Genomic DNA, 26,262 nt, shown 5'->3' on the forward strand with positions numbered 1-26,262 from the left:
TCATCCACTTTAAGTGTACATTTCACTGACTTTAGTACATTCATGAAGCATAACCATCACCACAGTCCAGTTTTAAAATATTTCCAATACCTAAAAAGATCCCACAAGCCCTATTCCAGTCAATCACCATCCCTCTATCTGCATCCCTACACCCCTACAACAGGGAGAAGGAAATGGCAACCCACTCTACTATTCTTGCCTGGGAAATCCCACGACAGAGGAGTCTGGTGGGCTACAGTCCATGGGGTAGCAAGAGTCGGACACAACTTAGTGACTGAACCACCCCTACAACAACTGACCTGCTTTCTGTCATTATGGATTGATTTGTATTTTTAAAAGCTCAATATAAATGGAGTGATATATTATAGATACTTTCATACCTGGCTTATTTCACTAAGTATACTTATTTTGTGATTTATTCATCTTTCTAGCATATCAACAGTTCATTTCTACTGCTGAGTAAGCATCCTATCATATGAATACATTACAGTTTATCCATTCTTTTGTTATTGATGGACACCTAAATTTTTCTCACTTTTGGCTATTATAAATAAATGCATGTACTTCACTGTATACATGTGATTTCATTTTTCTTGGGTAAATTCTTAGGAATGCAATTTCTAAATACTATCATAAATTTATGTTTAGCTTTTTAATGAAGTACCAAATTGTTTTCCTAAGAGACTGTTCAACTTCACATCCTTGCCAGGAAAATGAGGGCTCCAGTTTGTCTACATCTTTGCCATGAATTATTATTGTCTCTTTTTTATAACTGTTCTAGTGCATATATAGTAGTATCTTATTGTGGTTTAATTTTCATTTCTACAATAACTAATGATGTTGAGCATTTCTTCAAATGCTTATTAGCCATTGTGCCAAAATATCAATTCAGATCTTTCATTCATGTTTACCTTGGACTTTTGTGTTGGATTATAAAAGCTCTTTATATACTCATTTTCTTAATGGTGTCTTATGAAGCTCTGTCATTTTAAGATGGTACCGAAGAATTTATTTGCAGGGCAGCAATGGAGAAACAGACATAGAGAACAGACTTACAGACATGGGGAGAAGGGAGGAGAGGGTAGGATGTACGGAGAGAGTAACATGGAAACTTACATTACCATATGGACAACAGATAGCCAACGGAAACTTGCTGTACGTCTCAGGAAACCCAAACAGGGGCTCGGTATCAACCCAGAGGGGTGGGATGGGGATGGAGATGGGAGGGAGGTTTAAGAGGGAGGGGATATATGTATACCTATAGCTAATTTATGTTGAGGTTTGACAGAAAACAACAAAATTCTGTAAAGCAGTTATCCTTCAATTAAAAAATAAACAAAATTAAAAAGAAAAGAAGTCTTTCATTTTGATGAAACGCCAAGTCAGCAATTTCTTTAATGGATCACATTTTTAGTGACTGTTTAAACAAACCTCTGTATAACCAAAGGTGACTGAGAATTTGTATGTTTCTTTAGCAATTGTGTAATTTAGCTCTTAACATTTATGTCTGTGATCCATTTTGTTAATCTCTGTGTCTGACATGATATAAAAGGTCTAAATTCACCTTCTGAGCATGTAGATCTATAATTGTCCCAACATCATTTGATGAAAGGACTAAAATAATTCTATTTTGATACCTAGTACATTCAGGTTTTCTTAATTATTCTTCAGGATTGTAAATCAAAGGGAGAGAAAAACTCCTGCGATTTGGACTGGAATGGTGGCATTAGACATCATTTTAAAAGCGCTGATATCTCTAAAACATATATACTTCCATCCAAGATCCTATCTTGACATCTACCAATATCATAATTATAAACCCCTAAAACAACAGAGAATATGGTTTGATTATAAATGTAATTCTATAAAGTTACATAATTCTCTTCAGAGAAGCCAAATGTACTCACATTGAGATTATTCTTAGACACTGTATTCTCTTTGCTGATTTTGTAAACATGGTACCTTTTTCTCATTGTATTTTCTACTAGTATGTTGGTATTCCATTGATAGTTATATTCAATTTTATCCAGTTTTGACAGAACGCTTGCTTACCACATGATAACAAATGGCTCAACATTTTTCTCAGTGTGGAGTTTACGCAGTCTACATTCCTTCACCTGAGGCACCATTTCTAGACCTAGAATTTCATCTGTAATATAGCTGTATCATCAAATATCTGCACTACCTCAAAAGCTGGCCAGTATTTGGAGGAGGTTACAAGTCCATGATTAGATATATAACATATTCTCTGATACTGATACTCCAAAGAGGATAACAAAGCAAGCACTAGTAAATCATAGAGACAATGAAAGATGTTATGATTGGAGAAATAGTTATAAAAATATTCCATAACATTTCTATTTTGAAATACTTGTGAATTGTTCTATCCACTAAATAGAAAAAAAAAATTAAGATTTGAAAACTATGAGATGTGCAAAATTTTAAAGTAGTTTCTAAGTCCTAAAGACTATACACATAGACATGTTCAGGTCAAATGTTTTTTTGTTTCTGGTTTGCTTGTTTTGTTTTACATTTGGGAAACCAGGAGATGCCTTCTCTCTCTTTTTTTAATTGTTTTCAATATATTTATTTAGCTGCACCAGGTCTTAGATGCGGCATGCAGGATCCTTTATTTGCAACATGTGGGATGTAGTTCCCTGACCAGGGATCAAACCCAGGCCCCCTGCATTGCGAGGGCAGAGTCTTATACCAACTGGACCACCACGGAAGTCCCTAACTGTATTTTTAACATCATAAATATCTTATACACAGAGAACAACAAAATGGCGGCACTTCAGTGTCTACTTAATATTCTCAATTCAATTTCCAAAATACTTTTCTAATTCTTCATAATCTCATACATGATACAGATTAAGACAAAAGCTCCCAGCAATCATATATTTAGAACTAAAAGTATTATATACAAAAATAAAACACCATGGACTAAAAAAAAAACTTCCTTATTTTAAACTATCAAGTAGACATTACCATTTTACATGGAGAAAAGCTACATCTGCATATCAACTTTATTGGTGTTCCCTCCATGGTATGTATATATGAAATTTCTTTACAAGCCTGTAAAGAAATCACCTAACATTGTTGTTCAGTCACTAAGTTGTGTCCCACTCTTCGCGACCCCATGGACTACAGCCTGACAGGTAATATTAAACACCTTTCACATAGTTAAGCAAAGTGAAATATCAGATCCAATGATAAATGATACAAAGCTAGCTTTGCTACTGTATTAAAATTCAATTTGTATCATTTTTATGAATATAGAGGTTGTATAACTAAAAGTTATATAAGTAAATCATTTAGGCACTGCTCCTCTATTTGCTTAAATGTAATTTTTCCAAAAAGAACCTTTATAAGCATTACTTGAACACACTACACAAAAATCATGCAACTAAATAACATCACAATTAGGCAAGATTTGGGTATCTTTAGAATGACTATTATTTAAAACAAAATTTAAAGGAAATATCCCTGAAATTATAAAGTTAACCCTAAGAAAGCTTTAAAAAAATCAACAGGTCACTTCTTATTGAACCAATTTCATTTTTATGTTGTCTTTTACACATAGAAATATTAAATGACAAGAAATTTTAGTTTAACTAAAAGTGATGGGACTGCAGGTGATTTAGCTGTTTCTTTTAAGTTTACTTATTTTATTTGTATTTCATGAGAAAAATAAAATGTAACAACCTGGATAGTGTAACACTGGTAACAAAAACAATGGTTGCTCTCACAGACTTCTTCAAGAATCCCTCCATATCACTTGTTATTTTCATTTCTCTGTGTCTTAAGTCTGGTATGATGCCAATAACAAGAAGAGCTTCCAATTTGTGAGCATATACTCTGTCCCATGTTTAATATTCTACGTTGTCTAGCTCCATAAGAACCTGAAACTTAGAAAGTTTAAATGACTTGTCAAACAAACATAAGCAACACTTGGAATTAACACCTAATTCCAAATCTGAACTCAGACTCTTTATATAAAATATATCATCATGTAACACATACTCAACAAGCTGATGCTAGTTACTATCAAAAGAATCTTCCTGTTACAGTTGCCATTGCTACTGCTCCTGTCTTTTGTAGTCACAAAGTTACTTAAGTTTTAATAGCTTTGACTCTTCTTCTTAGGGAGCTTTTGTTGGGTATCTATTCAAAATAATGAAAACATATACATACACAAAGAATCTGTACCCAAATGTTCACAAATAGTATTATTTACAATAGTCAAATACTAGAAACAATTAAATGTCCACCACCTGACAAATGGTAAACAAAATGTGGCTTATCAATACAATGGCATATTATAAAGGAACTAAGTAATAAATTGAATAGAATTAAATAAAAACAAAGTGAAACTAATTACTGATATCTGCTACAACACAGATAAACCTCAAAAACACTAAGGGAAGTGAAAGAAGCCAGATACAAAAGATCACATATAGTATTATGAAATGTCCTGAAAAAGCAAGGCTATAGAGACAGCAGCAGATTAGAGGTTGTATGAGGAAGTAAGTGTAGGACAGAGACTAACTGTAAACAGGTAGGTGGGGTCTTTTGAGATTAATGGAAATGTTCTAAAACTGTACTGTGGCAATGGCTGTACAGCTTTAAGTTTACTAAGTCACTGAACTGTATACTCAATATGGATAAATTTTATGATAGGTAAACTATACCTCAATAAAGCTGATAAAAAATCTACAAAACATTCCCTGCAAGATCAAAATTACATTTCAGTAAATGAAAAGACATTCCATACTCTGGAATAGGAACACTCAAAATCTTAAAGATGTCAGTTCACTCTAAGTTAGCCTACAAATACAATTCCAAAAAATATATCGTCATGTGTCTCCCCACTACCACCATCCTCAAATAAAAAGTTGATTATACGTTCACTTGGAGGAAAAAACAGGAGAAAATAATCAGGAAACTATGAAAGAGTCTATAATTAAAACTGTGCTTCTAGTGCATGGACAGACTGACCAATGGAATAGTAGGAAAGCTCCATAAATAGATCCAAATACTTATGGAAATTTAACATACGACAAAGGTGACATCTCAAGTCAGTAGGAAAAAGAACATTTTAAACGGTTTGGTTTGGGACAGTTGGATAGTCACGTGAAAAAAAAGGATCCATTCTTCACACTGTAAACATCAAATAGATCTGCACTTTGTAAGGGGGGAAAAAAAAGGTAAACAATACAGGGGCCAGAGGGAAATGGGTTAGTTCCCTTATAAACTTGGAGTGGGGAAAACTTTACTAATTACGATCAAAAACACAGAAACAGTAACAGTCAATAAATGTGACTAATCCAAAACAATTTTTGACACTGCAGAGTCAAAAACTAAAGAAAAATTTGAGGAAAATGTGTGATACAGAATACAACTCTCTAATATATACATAGAAAACTTCTAAAAATGGATGGAATAACAACCAATTTTCGGAGAGAAAAAAAGGCAAATGAAGTGACTGATCTCAAGAAAAGAAATGCAAATAATTTTAAATACATGAAGACACACAAACATTACTCATAAAAAAATGCAAATTAAAATACACTGATATACTACTTTTTCCCTATCAAATGGACCAAAAAATTAAAATCTGATAACAGATGCTGCTGGAAAGGCTTTGGGGAAATAGGCACTTTCATACAACGATGATGAATCCAAAATGGTTACAATCTTCACAGAGAAATTTGGCCATACTTTAAAAATAACATACTCTTTTGTCTTTGACCCAATAATCCCCTCCTAGAATTCTATCCCAAAGATACAATGGCATAAACTATCAAATGACATATACAAAGAGCTATTCATTGCAAGCTGATTCATAATAGCAAAAGTGTGCAAAATGTTCATCAATAGGAGAGTGGTTGAACAAATTAGGATATAACTATACAACAAGTACTGTGGACCTGTGGAAAAAATAAAAGAGGAATGAAAAGGAATGAACAGAGGAATGAAAGCCTACATATCATATCCATTTTTTATTCCTCTATTATATCTCTATACTCTAACAATTGAATATATTGTTAAGTGAAAAAAAGAGCTATGTTGTGAGTAAGGGGAGGATGTGTATATGTAAACATATATACACACACATATATACATTTGCTAATCTTTTTGAAGAGAAAAATGGAACAAACGAAGACAAAAATAGTGTGAAATGACTATTAGCGAGAAAAAGACAGGAAGAGGGCAGAGATGGAAAACTAGACCTCAGTGAATGCATCTTATTTAAAAGTTTTGATTTTGTTCAGCCGCTAAGTTTGACTCTCTGTGACCCCAAGGACTGCAGCATGCCAGGCTTCCCTGTCCTTTACTATCTCCCAGAGTTTGCTCAAACTCATGTCCATTGAGTCAGTGATACCATCCAACCATCTCATCCTCTGTCACCCTCTTCTCTTGTCCTCAATCTTTCCCAGCATCAGGGTCTTTTCCAATGAGTTGGCTCTTCACATCAGGTAGCTTCAGCATCAGTCCTTTCAGTGAATATTCAGGGTTGATTTCCTTTAGGATTGACTGGTTTGATCTCCCTGCTGTTCAAGGGACTCTCAAGAGTCTTCTCCAACACCACAATGCAAAACCATCAATTCTTCAGCGCTCAGCCTTCTTTATGGTCCAGTTCTCACATCCATACCTGATTACTGGAAAAACTACAGCTTTTACTATATGGACCTTTTTCAGCTAAGAGATGTCTCTGCTTTTTAATGCCCTGTCTTGGTCTGTCATAGCTTTGCTTCCAAGGAGCAATCGTCTTTTAATTTTGTGGCTGCAGTCACTGTCTGCAGTGATTTTGACTTCAGAACCAGGTATGTGCTTCAAAGAATTAAAAAGCAAAACTAAAAATTTTTACAAATCCTTTAAAAGAAAAAAACAAAACCTTGAAGCAACCATGAAACAAATGATCCTAAATGCATATTAAATTGGTGGCATAACCACACAGAAAACCAGCCAAGGGCAACAAAGAAACACACAGAAAAAATTTTGTATTATATTCAACAGAATTATTGTTAGTAATAATTTTAAGTATTTTCATTTAAATTCATATATGAATGTTTACTTCTGTGTATTTATAGTTTGTATAGAATAAAAGTGAATATTGTTAAGAATCAAGATTTTCAATGTAAGAGTAAACAGATCAAAAAGTAAAACACAAGTTTACATAAAAACCCTAATCCTAAATTTTCAGTGGAAATAGTCACGTGAATTAATGATTTATCTTTCTATAATCTTTACAAACCACATCCATTAAGAAAGATGAAAAGCAGTGATAACCCAATAGAAAAATGAACAGTTTTAGTTCCCAGTGTATAGCTTCTAAATATCATTTCTCAATAAAAAGCAATCAGGAGTACTTGGAATGACTAGTTCCAGGTTTGGGACAGGAAATGAAAAGGATGAATCTGGACTATCTTGTGAAATCAGAGAGTAAGGAAATTATCAAAGTTTACTTGAGTGGTATCAGAAGGACACAGACCAACTTGAAAATGCTCCCACTGGTCAAAGATGAAACTATGTGAACATCAAAAAGAATAAGAAGACTGCAATACATCAACTATGCCAAAATCCATGATCTCAAAACGGTACTTGAAAATGAAAAATCTCTTTAAATATTGCTAGAGTTTATTCTGAAAAAATAGCAAATGAAGGTTAAGATTCAAGCATTTGTCTTACCTTTCCTGTATGACCTACATTTCAGAGTAACCGATTAGTTGATGTAGAGAAAATTCTTCCTTTTAAGAGAATTCAGTTAATAAATGTAACAGAATGACAGAATTAGGAAGTCAGCATTTTAGAACCCTTAATGAAATAATGTATCTAGATAAGATCATCAAAGCTGCTAAAAGTATTTTATGAAATGTTGATGGGAAATTTTATGGTGGAAGGATCAGGATGACACAATCTAAACCCTCTCACCAATTTTAACATGTGATACAACAGAAAGTGCACAGCATCACCAAGGAAATGTTGCTAAACTGAACCTGAATCTAATCAAGCTTTTAGATCTACCAATCTGTAGGAAATATGTAGTATATAAAACAAATTAAATGGTATGATGTCAGAAACTGTTCTGAAATTCTCCATTAAAAAAAAAAGTGAGAGGTAAGAGATGAAATAAGAATGGCAGAATGTTGAAAACTGAAGTTAGATTCTGAATATGTAGGAGTTCATTGTATACTTATATATTTTTATATTAAAAGTGTGAAAATTCCCATATAAAAATTATAAAATAACAACAAAAACTGCTATTTTTAGAAAAGAAATATTTATGAATTTAGATATAATTCACAGTGTAAGGACTTTACCATTCCAAGGGTTGAGCATCTTTACAAGCTGAGTACACTTGTAAAACCCTTAAGTCAATACAGTATGGAGTACAGTCACAAAATATGAACATACACCTGTTGGATACATTTTTAAAAGCTGTAAATAAAGTGTACACCTATGAGATATAAAACAAAACAAAACCAAAAAACCTACGAAAAAGGGATTTTCCAATCATAATATAAGGAAAAAAGGTATATGTAGTTTGGGATAAAATTTCCAGTACAGCATCACTCATGGAGTCAGCAAGTGCTATATCTTACACAAAGATGAGAATAATATGATCTTGAAAACTGTCCAACTTAAAATGTGGTTCTAGCAATTACCAAGTCACTGGTACCTAAGGTGCCTGTGTGATGTGAATAATAATAATAATTATTATTATTATAATTCCTATTATAAGGAAATATGGGTACTGACACGCAATATTTCTAAACTGATATTTATTCAACATTTTATATATGCAAATAAATTAGTAGTGATTTAGTTTTAAGACTAAAACTACTACTTTAGATATGCTACTACTTTAATTATAGACCTAAATGTATATATTTCAAGAGATTCAGAACTTTTCTCCTCAGTAGGCAAGTGGGACTGACATATTCTAGCTCTCTTATTTGGGGACATACATGGTATTTACATTTCCTTCAAGTCTGGAGGAAATAGAATCTATAAATATTTAATTTAAAGTTAGTAAAATAAGGAGATCCTCAAAAGCACAATTAATTGGGAGAAACCAAAGCCTATAGTATTATATAATAAAAATTTAAACAGCAGTTCAGAGAAGGCACACTGAATAATAGCTCTCTAAAACTTAGCTGCCACTAAGTTATTTTAAAATATATGAAGTTCTTGGCAAATACTGAGAACAAAACAGGATGTATAAATTCTCTACCCAATTGGCAACGGGAGATAACTCAATGTCCAACAACTCAAGTTGTGTATCATTTTGGTTTTCTAGGCTTGAATAGAGAGCTCTAATAAATTTAAAAGACAATAATGATAAAGCAAAAGGCAAATAGGGATTATACAGAAATCTGCTGACTACATATGAACTAATTTGTTATACAATATAAAGTACTGACTTAAATAACTCATTCTTGGTAATCTGGCAAAACCCCTTAATTATCTACAACAGTTTTGCCTTAAGAGAGTTTGAAGGTTAAACAAAAGACTTAACATGTAAAACATTGTTTCCATCAGTTCACTACAGTAATAATCAATAAGCGCTAATGAACAGCATTATGAAAAAGTTGTCCCAGTACTCCAGATAATGCCCATCCACATTACAAATCATATTACCTAAGTTCAGGAGATAAATCCTCCCCAAATTGTTTACACACACTAAAACACACTAGACCTGGAGTCAAAAAGCCAGGACTAAAAATACATCTAGAAGAAAATCCTACCTCAAAGAATCTAAAGAATCCAATTTTTTGAGAGCACTAAAAATTTTTGACAATACACCATTCGCTGTTCACCTGAAACTATCATAACATTGTTAATCGGCTATACCCCAATACAAAATAAAAAGTTAGAAAATAAAGATTAATAAAAAATACAATAAAGTGGAAAAAAGAAAAAAAATGTTTGACAATACAGCTAAGTCCTATCAATATTTAACTCTTCTGTATATAAATTATTCTAAAATGGTTTTCTAAATGCTTCCCTATGATATGAAGATGATGACGACAGAATCTACCTCCAACGAGTGGGAGGATTAAATGAGAAGACATATAAAGCACTTAAAACATTACTGTGCACGCGTACTAAGTTGCTTCAATCATGTCCAACTCTGTGATCCTATGGACTATAGCCCACTAGGCTCCTCTGTCCATGGGATTCTCCAGGCAAAAATACTGGAGTATGTTGCCATACCCTTCTCCAGGGGATCTTCCTGACCCAGGGATCAAACCCACACCTCTTATATTTCCAATACTGCCGGCAGGTTCTTTGCCACTAGCACCACCTGGGAAGCCCAGAACATTACCAGCACAGAGTAAATACCCAACAAATACTAGGTGTGTTTTAAATTTTTATTTACTTATTTGGACTAGTGAAGTCACTCAGTCGTGTCCGACTCTTTGCGACTGTAGCCCACCAGGCTCCTCTGTCCATAGGATTAATTCACTGTTACACATGGGCTTCCTCTAGTAGCGGCGAGTAGGGGCTTCTCTTTGTTGTAGTGCACAGGCTTCTTGTGGCAGTGGCTTCTCTTGCTGCGGAGAGCGGGCTCTGGGCCCTGGGTTTCAGTAGCTGTGGCTTGCAGGCTCAGTAGTTGTGGATCACAGGCTTAGCTGCCCCGTGGCATGTGGGATCTTACTGGACCAGGGATTGAACTCGTGTCCCCTGCATTGGCAGGCGGAATCCCAACCATGGGACTACTAGAAGTCCCCAATACTAGGTATTTTTACTATCATGATATCCTCCACTGTTGGGGAGTGAAGAACTTGAGGCAAACTCCTTGGAGGGCATCCTGGCAACAACGGCTACCAAATTTTAAAGTGCATACACCCTGTGATATACTTTTCAAATTATTCCTTAAGATATGCTTACTTAGACATGTAAAATATGCATGCAGAATGCTGAATACTGATGACTAGCAAATATCAACAAAAATAAGTTGATTAAATAAACTGTGGAACACATATACAAAGGGAATACTATGTAGCTTTTTTTTTTTAATGAAGTAACTATACATACTGATATTTTTAAAACCCACATCACTTATCTTTATTTATATGTACTTCCACATTTTTTGAAGGAAGTAAGAAACTGCTAACTGATTACTTTTGGGTAGCAAGACTGGAATCTAAGAAGAGGTAAACTTACTTTTTACTTTATACTTTCTTGGAACTTCTAAAATTTCACACCAAATGAATATTATTATTAAAAACTAATATAAAATAAAATTCTGGTCTAGAAACGAGAAAACATCAGGAGTACTTGGCTTCAACTTTTGGATCTGTGTTTTCAGAGGCAAACCATTAAGGGTAATGTTTGAAAATAATGAAATTCTTACAAGAAAGTTTAAAAACCCACATGCAACAACAGTACTAAACAAGATTTTTAAATGAATTAGAGTTTGAATTTATCTTGAGTATTTGAAGGTATACGAACTCCTTTCTTCCTAGATAAAGACACTGATCCAGACCTACATTTACTCTCCTCTTATGCTTCCTTACAAATATCAGTTCCTTGGAACTTCTGCTTTACATAACCAACCATGCTGTATCATTAATTTCAAGCAGACACTAGATTATGTTACTCCTACCCCCCAAACTAGTCCTCACATTCCAATTACCTGAGAAAATGTAAAATGTGACATTTAAGCAAGACAATTCCTATCATCACTTCCCTCTTTCTCAAGAAACTTCAAGGAATGGCTGTTGTAACCTTCTTTCAGGTGATCTCAATGAAATTTTTTAAAAACAAGTATTTGGGTAGGTTTTAAAAAATAACGAACTAACCATAGCTAAGACTAAAATTAAGAACAAAGTTGCTGATTTCAGTGTTCTGGCAAGGATAGAAAAATAAACATAGAAGAGGAAAGGGAGTCTTTCAAAAAAGGAAGGGACCCATATAGGAGAGAAGGGGGAGAAATGGTCATCTGCAGAGAAGGCTAGCAGGCTTTGCTCTCAACAGGAAGACACCAGGCAAAGACTGGGAAAGTTCTGCCAGTAATTGGAAACCATGATCTTTGCCCCATAAAAATCAAGCTCTCTCAAATCACATTTTCCTTATACTTTCACAAGAAAGTAATCTTTTACTTCAGTTCAGACTTCACTCTTCAATGCTCACTTCATCAAACTACCTTAAGTGACTATGAAGTGTAAAAATGGTTTGTATGTAACATTTACTTTAGAGACTACACATAAACTTATTCCAATTAAATGTAACATTTACTGTGGTGAGGGGTGCACTCTAGATAATGATTAATCCATTTTTAACGGACTAATCACAGGCTTGACTGAGCACTGTCAGGACTAAAAGTTTGTGTTTCAGTATCACAATAAAAGCTACCTCTCAAATGCTTGAAATTATTTTTTGGTTATAAAGAACACGACAAAAGAATAGTAAACAGTAAGAATAGAGTACTTAATGAAAAATAAGTGTCTTTTTTAGTGACCAGAATTGTCCCTACTGTGGCTGAATGTAAAAGAAATCTGTCACATAGCTATCTAAAAAGGCACTCATAAAAGGTAATCATATTAAAGATGCACTATAGAAGAAAAAAAGAAACTGTACCATAAATCAACAATTCATAAAATAAAATCTGATAAGTATAAAATGAAAATTTTTTCAAAACAACCCTCAATAAAATCTCTTGCTTCATTTTCGTCAGAAAAATTGAAAAATATACAATTTTCTATTTAAAATTTTAGAAAATTTAAACATTTGTATCTCAGAAGAGGAGTCATGACTAAATAAAGTTGGTTATTTGTACAGCTTAAACATAAAATAGAGCCTCATATTCCTTTTAAATATAATGAAATCACCAAATGTAGAAGAAAATAAGGACAAACACAATCCAATAGCTTCCATGCTATACTAAATTTAAGGAACAAAATTTTTACCTGAGGCAACAGTTGGATTGTTTTGGTGGTTTTCACTGGTAGAAACAAACAAATCTTCTTCTCCTTCAGTTGATGAGCTGGAAGAGGATTCACTGCTGAGGTCATTCTCACTGGAACTACTAGAACTGGGGAGCAATGCATATTTTCTTCGGGCTAACACTTCTCGTTTTTTCCTCTGCATTAATATCCTCTCTTTTTGTTTCTGTGTCCTCTGTGAGGAATTATTTTTCACAAATCTCTTTCTGCATGGAAGTCTCCTTAATGAACTGCTATGAAAACAGGGTCTTTTCATTAACAATCCTGAAACGGATTCTGTCTCAGTCCGAGGCCACTTATGGGACCGTGAACTGTGAGTTCTACTTTTAGCACTCAAAATTGCCTGGGAATGTCTTACAGAGACTTCTTTATCCTCATCTGAAGTCACAGTATCAGAATCTCCAAAATGTAGACTAGATGAAGGAGAAGACAGACAATCACTAAAAGAGGAATCATTATCTTCATCACTTGGTGTTTCTAGGTGTTGTCTCAATCCTAATATTCCCTGGTTCTCCTTAGCACAATTTTGCATGTATGAAGGGCCAGCCTGCTGGCTTTTGCGTTTCTTCCTCACAACAACACTTTTTTCTTGCTCTTGTTGGTTACCATTCATGTCCTTCTCTTGTTTTTGAGAATCATCACACAAATGAGAGAATTCATTCCCCACTTTACTATTAATCATCTCAACTCCAGCAGGAAAACTTTTGGCTGCCCCAATGGGCTCTGGATGCAACAGGATCCCTTTCAGACTCTCCTGTGTCTTTGGTGCATCAGAAGGAATCTCACTCTTCATATCCACTTTTAAGGTGTACAGCTTGTTATATTCAGGAGTCCATTGAGACATGGGAAACTTTAAGGAAGGCCTAGAAGACACAACACGATATTTAAAAGATTGTTAATGTGTTTTATTAGAATATTTAAAGAGTTCTCATATTCCACTGAGAATATTCCTGTGCATGCGTGCCAAGTTGCTTCAACCATGTCTGACTCTCCAACTCTTTGTGATTCCATGGACCGTAGCCATCAGGCTCCTCTCTCCATGGGATTCTCCAGGTAAAGATACTGGAGTAGGTTGCCATGCCCTCCTCCAGGGGATCTTTCCAACCTAGGGATCAAACCCACGTCTCTTAAGTCTCCTGCATTGGCAGGCAGGTTCTCTATCACAAGCGTCAATTGGGAAGCACGAATATTCCTGTAACAGGGCAGAAATGCCTTTTTCTCATCAGGATATAAAATGGCTATAACAAGTCTTTTTTCTCTGATACTTCTTACAGATCCAATTTTTAGAAACAGAGTAAAGACCATAGAACATAAGTCCACTTCAAAACTTATATCAAAAAAGCTGATCTTATTGTATCTTCCTAACATCATCAGCATAATGTATTTGGTCAAAATCAAACAACTTCTCCAAACCCTATTATAGTAAAAACAGATAAAAAGATCAGAATTCAAAAGACTTTGATTAGTCAATGTTTTTCTTTTGGTATCACATTTTAAATTATAATATATAAATTATATAATATATAAATTATAATTATATCAAATACTTTCTGTACATCTTGATGGTTACTGTGATAGATGGATTACTATAAATAATGAATATGAATATAGCTTCTCTTTCATGGTTCTTTCCTTCACACTACTCTAGTATCTTAAGGAGATTCAACTCACCAACAGACAGCAGGCACAACTACTACATTTCATGAAGTTGTAGATACATATAGAAAGAAAAAAGCCAGGACTGAGTTGCTTCAGATCACTCAGTTAAAGCAACACAGCAGAACATAAAAATCAAACTCTCTACAGCCAATCTAAAAACCTAAATCACTGTATCTCTAAAATTATGAGCTGCACATCTGGGAAGCCCTAACAAGAGAACCTGAAATTAAAATATCTATACCAAAGCAGTGTATATACAAGAATGGTGATAATGTAAGGTATTAAATATCATGACTCAAAATGGAATACATTCTTGGGATGGGAGGTGGGAAGGAGGTTCAAGAGGGAGGGGACATATGCATACCTATGGTTGATTCATGTTGATTATAGCAGAAACCAACACAATATTGTCAAACAATTATCCTTCAATTGAAAACAAATAAATTTTTTAAAACGTATATATACTCATTTAAAAGGTAGTTAATACAAATGAAGATCTTTACTAGTGCTAAAAATGATTTAAAAAATGTTAACAATTTTAACTTAAGATTTTATTGAAGTATAACAAAAACACATGTATTCTAAGTTTACAGCCAATGAATTCTCACACACTTATGTAACTAGCTCCAAGATCAAAAAACATAAGATAACTAGCATTCCAGAAATCCGCTTCCAGTCACTCCACCCACCAAGAGTTTTAACCATTATCCTAACTTCTAACACCATAGATGGATTTTTGTACTTAACACCCACTTTGTAAACTACTTCCAGAAAAAAGAGGAAAACCAGATAGATACTTAGTAGCAAGAGTTTTCTTCTCCACAATTGACAGTCACAGGAATAAACAATGTCACAGGTATATGTTTTTGTTTGTAACTATTATCAAATAGATGAAGAGAAGACAGCGATTAAAAATTGAAATAACCTATTTCTATATGAAGCTATCAAAATCTCTATCTTCTTCAAGGGCAGGTAGTGTTGTATCCAATCAAGCCCTGTCCGGAATTCAGCAGTATCAGCAGTAAAGGAGGAACAAAAGATGGGTTTACATATGTGTAGAGCAATGAGCAAACTGTAAGAGGCAGCCAGTCATACAAGAATCACCATAATTAAATGCAAGAAAAACAAGTCACAGTAAGGCACAGGTATATATGATTCAAGATTCAAGCAGGTTCCTTAGGAGAGCTACAATAAAAACTACAGATAATAACAAATGTTGACAAGGAAGTAAAGAAACTGGAACCCTCACACATTGCTGGTGAGAATGTAAAATGGTACATATACTTTGGAACAGTAGTCTGGCAGTTCCTCAAAAGATTAAACACAGAGTTATCATATGATCCAGCACTCCCACTCCAAGGCATAACCCAAGAGAAATGAAAATATATATCCACACAAAACTTTATACACAAATATTAATAGTACCATTATAGCCATTCACAAGAGCCAAAAAGTGTTAACAAATGTCCATCAACTGATAAATAAGGAAGTCCACAAAATTGATTAACACTCAGTCATCAAAAGAAATGAAATACTGATTCACTTTACAACATTATACGGACCTCAAAAACACTATGCTAAAAAAAAAAAAAAGTCATAGAAGACCACTTATTTAAAGACTCCTTTGATGACTGTTCAACTCAGTGAATATTCTAAAAACCACTGAGTTCAGTACACTTAAAGTGAGATGTGTATGGTATGTGAATTATATCTCAATAAAGCTGTTGTCAAAAAGTAAAGCCATAATTAAGAAGCCATCAGATTGTTACAATCACCCTCTGGGTCTTGGTAAAGCAGATCCTGAGAGGCAATAAAAATCTGCCAAAAGAACAAGATAAATTCTGAGAACAGGAATCCGTAGGAGAAGTTACAAAGAAATGATTCACAGCATAATTTACTAAATTCAATTTCTTTTCCATTAGTTTATGCCCCAAGGCCAAAATAATTAACTCTTTATGTTAACTCTGCTCTGATTTTTGGTGAATTTTGTCTGCTCAACTCAAGGTGGGAAGGGAGTAAGGGAGAGAAGTAAGTATGGTGCAGCACGTGGTATGTGCATTTGTTTGCCAGTAACTGTTCTCTCCACTGTCACGCAGTCCTTAGATGCAATATTAACACTCCCTATTACCTAAGATGTTCCCACCAAGGGAGTACAAATGTATGCTCTACTTTGAACTAAGAAAAAGAAGGGGAGCAAGGTCAGGAAAAGAAATAAATATCAATTCTATATCTTTTAACTAAAAAAGCAACAAAATTGACACAAAAGATCAATAAAGAATGCTCTGAACTACTTATTTAATAAGGTTACCATCTAGTATTTTATTTCTGTAAAAATTATTGGTTGATCTAATTTATAAAGGTAATTTTGTACTAGATATATCTAGTTCCTTGGCCCGATTATGTATGGTTTGATATTATACAGTGTTTCAATACTGAAACCATAATACTAGTTCTTCTTTGTACTGGTTTGATTTAATCACTTTACTGCTATTCATAACAGCAGCATACCAATTACTCCTGATATTAGTTTAGGATACAGAATGAGTAGTAAGTCCTGCATGAAAGAAGATAACAGCTAAAAAGGCTAACTTTTAAAACTAAAAATTAGGGTTAGGATTTGGCAATTTACATTATAAATTAAGTTTATGTGACGGTATAAGTTTAATAATGGGGGTAAAAACCCACTAATTTTATCAATACAACTTTTAGGAACTGTTACTTCAACACAGTGATAAAGTTTAGAAAGAGTCATCATTATTGGTACGAACCTTCACTACCAATGATAAATATACTTTTTTATGATTAACAGAATATTTTAAATTTTTAAATAAAAATAATTTTACAGAACTCTAAAGGAACAAAATTTTAAAAGGAATACATAAGATAATTTTGATTTTTCTATTAAAGTTTTAGAAGTTTTCAGAAAATGAACTAGAAACAAGTTTGCTCTTTATTTTCTTTCATATGTGAAAGTCGCTCAGTCGTGTCCGACTCTTTGTGACCCCATGGACTTTACAGTCTAAGGAATTCTCCAGGCCAGAATATTGGGGTGAGTAGCCTTTCCCTTCTCCAGGGGATCTTCCCAACCCAGGTCTCTGGCAGTGCAGGCAGATTCTTTACCAGCTGAGCCACAAGGGAAACCCAAGAATACTGGAGTGGGTAGCCTAAGCCTTCTCCAGTGCATATTCCTGACCCAGAAATTGAACTGGGGCCTCCTGCATTGCAGGATTCTTTACCCACTGAGCTATCAGGGAAGCCCAGCAGCCCCTTTCATATAATTAAATGGGAAAAAAAAAGGAAAGCAATATAGGATAATGAAGATATAGGACAATGGAGTTTAGAACTGTCAGACTCTGAAAGTTGCCTTAGGAGAGGTCTGCTCAGGATCACTATCTCCCCTGAAAGGGTAAAGAGGAACCAGGAAGCGCAGAGAGCACCAAGTTTACATTTAAGAGTTCACACAGTCTGACTATCTCATCTAAGGCTTACTCTGTGAATGCAAAAGGCTTGTGCCCCACCCTCCCAGTACAAACTTGACCTCAAATGACTTAGGGTAGAGAACTAACCAACTAACCAAACCACCAAGAGGAACATTTCAACACAAAGATATTTTATATCTCCAAAATATTCTAGGAAGCTAGAGGAAATAAAGGCATTACACTAATAATCAAAAAAGTTATAATGAATTTAAGAACTTCAGGAAAATATTAAGGAAAAAGATATACTGAAAGGATACTGAGATCAAATTGAGGAACCAGAGATCAAACTGTCAACATGCACTAGATCACAGAAAAAGCAAGAGAATTCCAGAAAAACATCTATGTCCGCTTCAACTGTGGAAAATTCTGAAAGAGATGGGAATACCAGACCACCTAACCTGCCTCTTGAGAAATCTGTATGCAGGTCAGGAAGCAGCACTTAGAACTGGACATGGAACAACAGACTGGTTCCAAATAGGAAAAGGAGTACGTCAAGGCTGTATACTGTCACCCTACTTATTTAACTTATATGCAGAGTACATCATGAGAAACGCTGGACTGGAAGAAACACAAGCTGGAATCAAGATTGCCAGGAGAAATATCAATAACCTCAGATATGCAGATGACACCACCCTTAAGGCAGAAAGTGAAGAGGAACTAAAAAGCCTCTTGATGAACGTGAAAGAGGAGAGTGAAAAAGTTGGCATAAAGCTCAACATTGAGAAAACGAAGATCATGTCATTTGGTCCCATCACTTCATGGGAAATAGATGGGGAAACAGTGGAAACAGTGTCAGACTTTATTTTTGGGGGCTCCAAAATCACTGCAGATGGTGATTGCAGCCATGAAATTAAAAGACGCTTACTCCTTGGAAGGAAAGTTATGACCAACCTAGACAGCATATTCAAAAGCAGAGACATTACCTTGCCGACTAAGGTCCGTCTAGTCAAGGCTATGGTTTTTCCAGTGGTCATGTATGGATGTGAGAGTTGGACTGTGAAGAAGGCTAAGCGCCGAAGAATTGATGCTTTTGAACTGTGGTGTTGGAGAAGACTCTTGAGAGTCCCTTGGACTGCAAGGAGATCCAACCAACCCATTCTGAAGGAGATCAGCCCTGGGATTTCTTTGGAAGGAATGATGCTAAAGCTGAAACTCCAGTACTCTGGCCACCTCATGCGAAGAGCTGACTCACTGGAAAAGACTCTGATGCTGGGAGGGATTGGGGGCAGGAGAAGGGGACGACAGAGGATGAGATGGCTGGATGGCATCACTGACTCGATGGACCTGAGTCTGAGTGAACTCCGGGAGTTGGTGATGGACAGGGAGGCCTGGCGTGCTGTGATTCATGGGGTCGCAGAGAGTCGGACACGAGTGAGCCACTGAACTGAACTTATCTGCCTCTGGAGAAACCTGTATGCAGGTCAAGAAGCAACAATTAGAATCAGACATGGAACAACAGAGTATGCCAAGGCTGTATGTCAAGGCTGTATATTGTCACCCCACTTATTTATCTTATTAGAAGAGTGAAAAGAAAGTGAAACTGAAGTCACTCAGTTATGTCCAACTCTTTGGGATCCCATGGACTGTGGCCTACCAGGCTCCTCCGTCCATGGGACTTTCCAGGCAAGAGTACTGAAGTGGGTTGCCATTTCCTTCTCCAGGGGATCTTCCCGACCCAGGGATCGAACCTGGGTCTCCCACATTTACAGGTAGATGCTTTACCCTCTAAGCCACCAGGGAAGTCAGAGTATATCATGTGAAATGCCAGGCTGGATGAAGCTCATGCTGGAAGCAAGATTGCTGGAAGAAACATCAATAACCTCAGATATGCAGATGACACCACTCTAATGGCAAAAAGCAAAGAGGAACTAAAGAGCCTCTGATGAAGGTGAAAAGAGGAGAATCAAAAAGCTGGCTTAAAACTGAACATTCAAAAAACGAAGATCATGGCATCTGGTCCCATCACTTCATGGGCAAATAGATGGGGAAACAATAGAAACAGTTAGACTTTATTTTCTCGGGCTCCAAAATCACTGCAGACGGTGACTGCAGCCATGAAATTAAAAGATGCTTGCTCCTTGGAAGAAAAGCTATGACAAACCGAGAGTCTATTATAAAGCAGAGACATTACTTTGCTGATAAAGGTCCATATAGTGAAAACTATGGTTTTTCTAGTAGTCATGTATGGATGTGAGAGTTGGACCACAAAGAAGGCTGAAACTGAAAGTTGCTCAGTCATGTCTGACTCTGTGAGACCCTCTGTATAGTCCATGGAATTCTCCAGGCCAGAATACTGGAGTGGGTAGATGTTTCCTTCTCCAGGGGATCTTCCCAACCCAGGGACTGAGCCCAGGTCTCCCACATTGCAGGCAGATTCTTTACCAGCTGAGTCATCAGGGAAGCCCAAAGGAAGAAGGCTGAGTGACAAAGAATTGATGCTTTCAAACTGTGATGCTAGAGAAGACTCTTGAGAGTCCCTTGGAGAGCAAGGAGATCAAACCAGTCAATCCTAGAGGAAATCAACTGTGAATATTCACTGGAAAGGCTGACGGTGAAGCTTCAATACTTCAGCCACTTGATGCAAAGAGCCTACTCATTAAAAAAGACCCTAATGCTGGGAAAGACTGAAGGCAGGAAGAGGAGGAGATGACAGAGGATGAGATGGTTGGATGACATCATCGACTCAATGGATATGTGTCTGAGCAAACTGCAGGAGATAGATAGTGAAGGACAGGGACGCATGGCGTGCTGCGATCCATGGTGTTACAAAGAATAGGACGCAACTTAGCAACTGAACAACAAAAGATACTGAGTGAAAGGGAAGCTTGTAATCCACATTTAAGTGGGATCACTGACAAAAAGGAGTAAATAGTCAACCAAAATTAAGTGTTTTCATTTGTGTACTACAAAGACCTGGATTCAAGTCTCTGGTTGTGACTAGCTGTGTAACCTAAGGCATATTATTTAAACTAACACTGTTTCTCCTCTATAAAATTGGGACAATAGTAGTATTGACCTTGTGAAAGTACTTTTAAGGGTTAAATGAGAGTACCTACCACAGTGCCTAGCATAATGGCTGTTATTCCTTTTTCAGAGCAGCAGTTATACACATAAGGTACACAATGTTTAAGGTCTTCCCTTATAAGCAAAAATAAATGAAATCCTCAGAGTCAAAGAAAGGCATAAAATCATCTGTTCCTACAGAACCTTAAAGTATAGAAAAAAAGGACAAAGATTTTTTGGCACAAAACCAATGAACGCTAAAAATTCTATGATGCTGTATGGCAGAAACCAGCACAATACTGTAAAGCAATTTTCCTCCAGTTAAAAAATAAATTTAAGAAAAAAATATTTGAAACTCTCCTTTACTATGGAGGATTAGCTGAGGAGCAAGATGCTTCAGCTCCCTAATTTCTAATACAAGACATACTACTTTTGGAAAAAGAGAAATTAAATGTCTTTCAAATAATAGGTTTCTATTACTCAGTGAACTTAATGATTTTCTTGTTTGTCTTGTTTAAAGTACTCTAAAATCCCTAAGTATTAGTCATCACAGAAAAAATCAGCTAGGACCTATTTAGGTCTCCTATCAGTACAAACCGGGTGGAGTTCAATATATTATAGACAGTCTACTGCTGTAGTCATGATTGTGTTATTATGGCCAGTAGCAAAATGTAGGGTGTATCTACCCTGCCAAGTCTGAAGAGTATCTGGCAGTCAGTTTCAACTGGTTAGGAAGGCAGTATTGCAAATTATAGGGTACAATGCACAAATGTCTAACATGGCTGGCTGGGACTCCGGAATTCTTATTACAACATGAAATGTGAGATATAAAGATATTGCTAATTACCTGTTATATAAAATATATTCTATCAAGAAAAAAATGAAAGAATCGACAAAAAAAGGCCTATATGCAATAAACTATAGAACTGTACAACACACTCCTCGTAAGTGGAGAGATAACCACATTTCTAAATGAGCAAACACTCCAAATTGGCTCTGTTACAAATTAGAAGATAAATTTTTAAAATTTTACCTAAAGATTAATTCAAATTCACACTGTCTACATTCAGTTTCTCATCATTTTGCTCACTGGAAATTTCAAATAACATTTAATTAAAAATAATAGCAACTATATGGCTATGTGTGTAACTAAGGAGGGTAGAAGTAAAAGGGCAAATCTGAACTCAAACTTTTTTTTCCTTTTCTAAAATCAAGCAATAATTTTACAACAAAGACAAAATTAGGGTATGTTCTGTTATCAGTTATATGTAGAACCTAAAAAATAAAACAATGTTAGTGAATATAATAAAATAGAGATAAGACTCACAGATACAGAGAACAAAGTAATGATTACCTGTGGGGAGAGGGAAGGAGGGAGAGCAAGACAAGCATAGGGGATTAAAAGGTACAAACTACTCTATATAAAATAAATAAACTACAAGGATATACTGTACAGCACAGGGAAATACAGCCATTATTTTAAAGTTGATAAAATAATCTGCTATGCAGGCTTTGAAAATGAAGCAGCCTCTGTACGATAATTTTTTAAAAGCAGATTGCAAATAAGTCTGTTAAAATGCTGTCCTTTTTTGTAAAACAACTTATGTTTATACGTGCATGGAGAAAATACAGAGAAATATACACTTAGTTTGGGACTGTAATTGTGGATGGAGATTTAAAGCACGGGTTAGGAGCATATGTATTTTTATGTTACAAATTTCTGCACGGTTTGAATTTTTATAAAATGATCATTTGCCACTTTTGAAACCAAAGTACAAGAATTTTTAAAGGAGTGAAAAATAAGAACTGACTATATTCTATTTTTCCTCTAGACTAGGACACAACTTTGTTATTAGCAGATTTCTATATAAATCAAATATATGATAGTATGATTTTTATGAGAATCTTGGCTAAGCATAAAATTTCTCTTTAGTGACCAGAAATGACCACCTGTCCTGGACGATTTAATAACAAAATAAGGCAGAAACTGATAGATGGCAATTAATTAATTGTTGGCAAATTTGAATGAAGTTGTCAAATTTGAGAATTGATTATCCTTTTTAGTTAATGATACTACTCTACAGTCCTAGGCATGTTGTTTCTGAACTTATCTCTATGAGGAAAATTTTCATGCTTGGAAAGTAATAATCCATCATCAAAGCATTTCACAAAATCTTTCACCAATTAAAGTATAATAACTGTTATTATTGAGTTAAATGAAAAGTATCAGTAAAAAGTCAAAAAATGTGCAAGGAAAACAAACCTCCACAATCTTGCATTCAAGTAATCAATCTGTCAGCTTTCAAAAGGCTTCAAATTTACAAACTACTCTTAGAGATTACTATTATTTAAACTTTCACTTTCCAAAACTGAACTTCAAATGGCCTCCAGGTTTCCTTGGCGATTGGAACTCGGTGAATTGAGAATTCTTTATTTTTTAAAGTGACAGAGGCCAACAAAAAGACATACAAGTGGAAAGATATCTGCTTTTAACTTGCCTAATATCTTATCAAAATTTAATAATATGCAAGAGCTAAATGTAGAATTAAACTATACTGCTAAATAAGATCTGAAATCTTCATCGGAGCACATTTAACATTTTGAACTAATTTTTGTCAGTAATTTTAAGAGATTTGGTCTTTTACTTATGAATAAACAGTCACATATGTTGAATGATGCCAAAGAAGGAGAAATAAAAAATACAAAAATAAAAATTACTGTAACTTATGCAAAACTCTTTGAAGAGAACCTCAACAAAGCAGTGAGCACATCCTTGTGAGAAGCAGGAAATACTATTTAAGATAGGTAGGGTGGATTCAAATGATGGTAGGCTGAGAAAGTCAAAATGAAAATTTCTCACTGATACAGTGTATGCCCAGTTATTCTATTAATTAAAGAATGACTAGAAGTCTACGTCAAAGGCAAATGCAATGACCAGTTAAAGTGCATACACAAGAATCACTACCTATGATGGGCTTTATGGTTCTGTGGGCAGAATATAAATAAGATACAACAATAAAAAACATGTAAGGAAAACAAAAAGAGACCAGGGAGAATGCTTTGCAGTGATGGGGGCAAAAGGTAGTTTTAGGAGTGGAGGGTCATGTGAAGGAAGGAGAACTTATTTACCAAAACAAGGGTTGCATATCTAGCATCAACCAAACTTGAGTCAAAATACCAAAATATGACCTTGAAGCCTTCAACATTTTTTTCAGAGCACTGGTCAACAAGTGAGCCAGAACCACAAACTGTAGAACACTACAGAATTATGCTATTTTGCAATGAATGTTGTTTTTTGCTGATACCACACTTGGTCCTAAATTTCATACTCCCACCCAAGCAAATACTCATGTTAAAATATGCTATATCTTTTATAATTCAGTAACTTATAATTCCTTTGCATAAAATACTCAAGTTTTATCATGTTGAAATAACTCCCCTTTTCTCTTTCTATAAGGCAGAAATAAATACTCCATTTATTTGGAAGTCAGATTTATAGTAATTTTAACTCCTGAGAACAGAACCTAAAGGGAAGAGATTCTATGAAGGTTAAAAATAATTATCAGGAAGGTCACAGGCAATTAAATACTCAGAAACTATTGTTTCATATTTAATACTAATAAGCTTTTATATTATTTTATATTAAATGCTAATAAGCTAATATTAATAAGTATTGTTTGGATTTAACAGATGTAATACTGGTGGCAGCACCTAAAAATGAAAAGACAGAAGAACTAAAGCACTTGTCCCAATAACTAAAGAGTCAGCAGTCTGTCTAGATTAAATAACATTATTTATGTGAAAAGATTCTGAGGGCAATACTGAAATAAAGCAAAGAATAAAAGCTCATGTTCTAAATCATGATTCTGAGCCCTCCAGAAGACAGACTGTTCTCAATAAAAGAAGCATAGTTTCAGACATATTTATAATAATATGGGTAATTTTTAGTTGCTTACCATGGTTAACATGGTTACATGTCAACTGTGACTAACAATATCTTAATTTTTATTGAAAATGTACAAGATGACAATGTCAATAGTACAAAAAAAACTGCAAATAAATTCACAAAAATGGTAAAAGCATAAAGTTTTTAAAAATACAAATTATCTTCAAAATATGAAACTATATTCATAAATGCAAATTTTCAAATGATAAAGAAAACACAGGTGACTTCTATCTATAATGTCTTTTTTTGAGAAATTCAGAGAGCAAAATAACCAAATAGAAAAAAAAGGAAAGAGATTCAGCTTTGTTATTTAAAAACTTTAATCCCTAGTGGGTATCATTCCTCAGATTTAAGTTGCTAAGTATAAGTAGGAGAACAAAGGCTGAACTATAGAATTTTTAAGACAAGAAACTGGAGAGTTCAGAAAACCTGTGAGTATCACTGACTCTTTCTTTAACTGTTACAAGGATGAACTCTGCTGTTCTGACTAAAACCTTTTCAGAGAGCTACAGTTACTATTTCAAATCAGGTTTTCCAAGATAATTCAACAATAAACTCTTTGCATGATCCAGGTGCATCCATTTTCTAAAATGTTTAATAAAGTTTCAAGGAAGAAATAGATTTAAAAGCTCCAATTTCCATTACTTGGAACCCAAGTCCAGCAAAAGCAATTTGGAAAAAGGTTCCAACCTTCCTAATCTTTTAACTGCCCTGACAGTCTGCAAATCATTACCCAAAATTTCAGCATTATGGAAAAGAAAAGATTGAAATAACAGCAGTTACAGCAAAATAATACAAATATTATTGATGATGACAGCAACAAAGATGAAAATGATGGAGAGGAACAGGCTCTAAGAAGACTGCAATGTCTGTAAGCAGACGTTCTCAAACACACTTCTTTGTCCATTGCAGGTTTCTTGATGATACCCTTTCTTTTTGCATCCAGAGAGTTCATTTTTAAGTTCAGAATAGAACAGAAGAACCTAATGATTCTTCCCTATTTGGATGCCCTACAACAAGCCTGCCTTAAAGCTTTCTAAGTTTTTAAAAAACACTTAGAAGTACTTTTGAAAAGCTGCTTTTGTAACTCCACACCAGGAGACAAAGTCAACACACATAGACACTACCAAGTGCATGCTCAGCCTCTCAGTCATATCCGATTCTCCAACTCTTGGTGATTCCATGGACTATAGCCTGGCAGGGTCCTCTGTCCCGGGTA

General features: G+C 34.9%; 1 protein-coding gene across 4 annotated transcripts in view; it reads right to left on the minus strand.

Annotated features, from left to right (window-relative positions):
* Nucleotides 1-26,262, minus strand: part of RNF111 (ring finger protein 111) — an 82,892-nt gene that overhangs the window by 36,695 nt on the left and 19,935 nt on the right. For all 4 annotated transcript variants that reach the window (XM_052646650.1, XM_052646649.1, XM_052646648.1 and 1 more), the window contains exon 2: nt 12,921-13,819. In XM_052646650.1, coding sequence (XP_052502610.1) covers nt 12,921-13,800 — 880 coding nt within the window. In that variant the 5' untranslated portion in view covers nt 13,801-13,819. The remainder of the gene's footprint in view (nt 1-12,920; nt 13,820-26,262) is intronic.

This window comes from Budorcas taxicolor, chromosome 10 (genome assembly GCF_023091745.1).
Source record: "Budorcas taxicolor isolate Tak-1 chromosome 10, Takin1.1, whole genome shotgun sequence".
NCBI lineage: Eukaryota > Metazoa > Chordata > Mammalia > Artiodactyla > Bovidae > Budorcas > Budorcas taxicolor.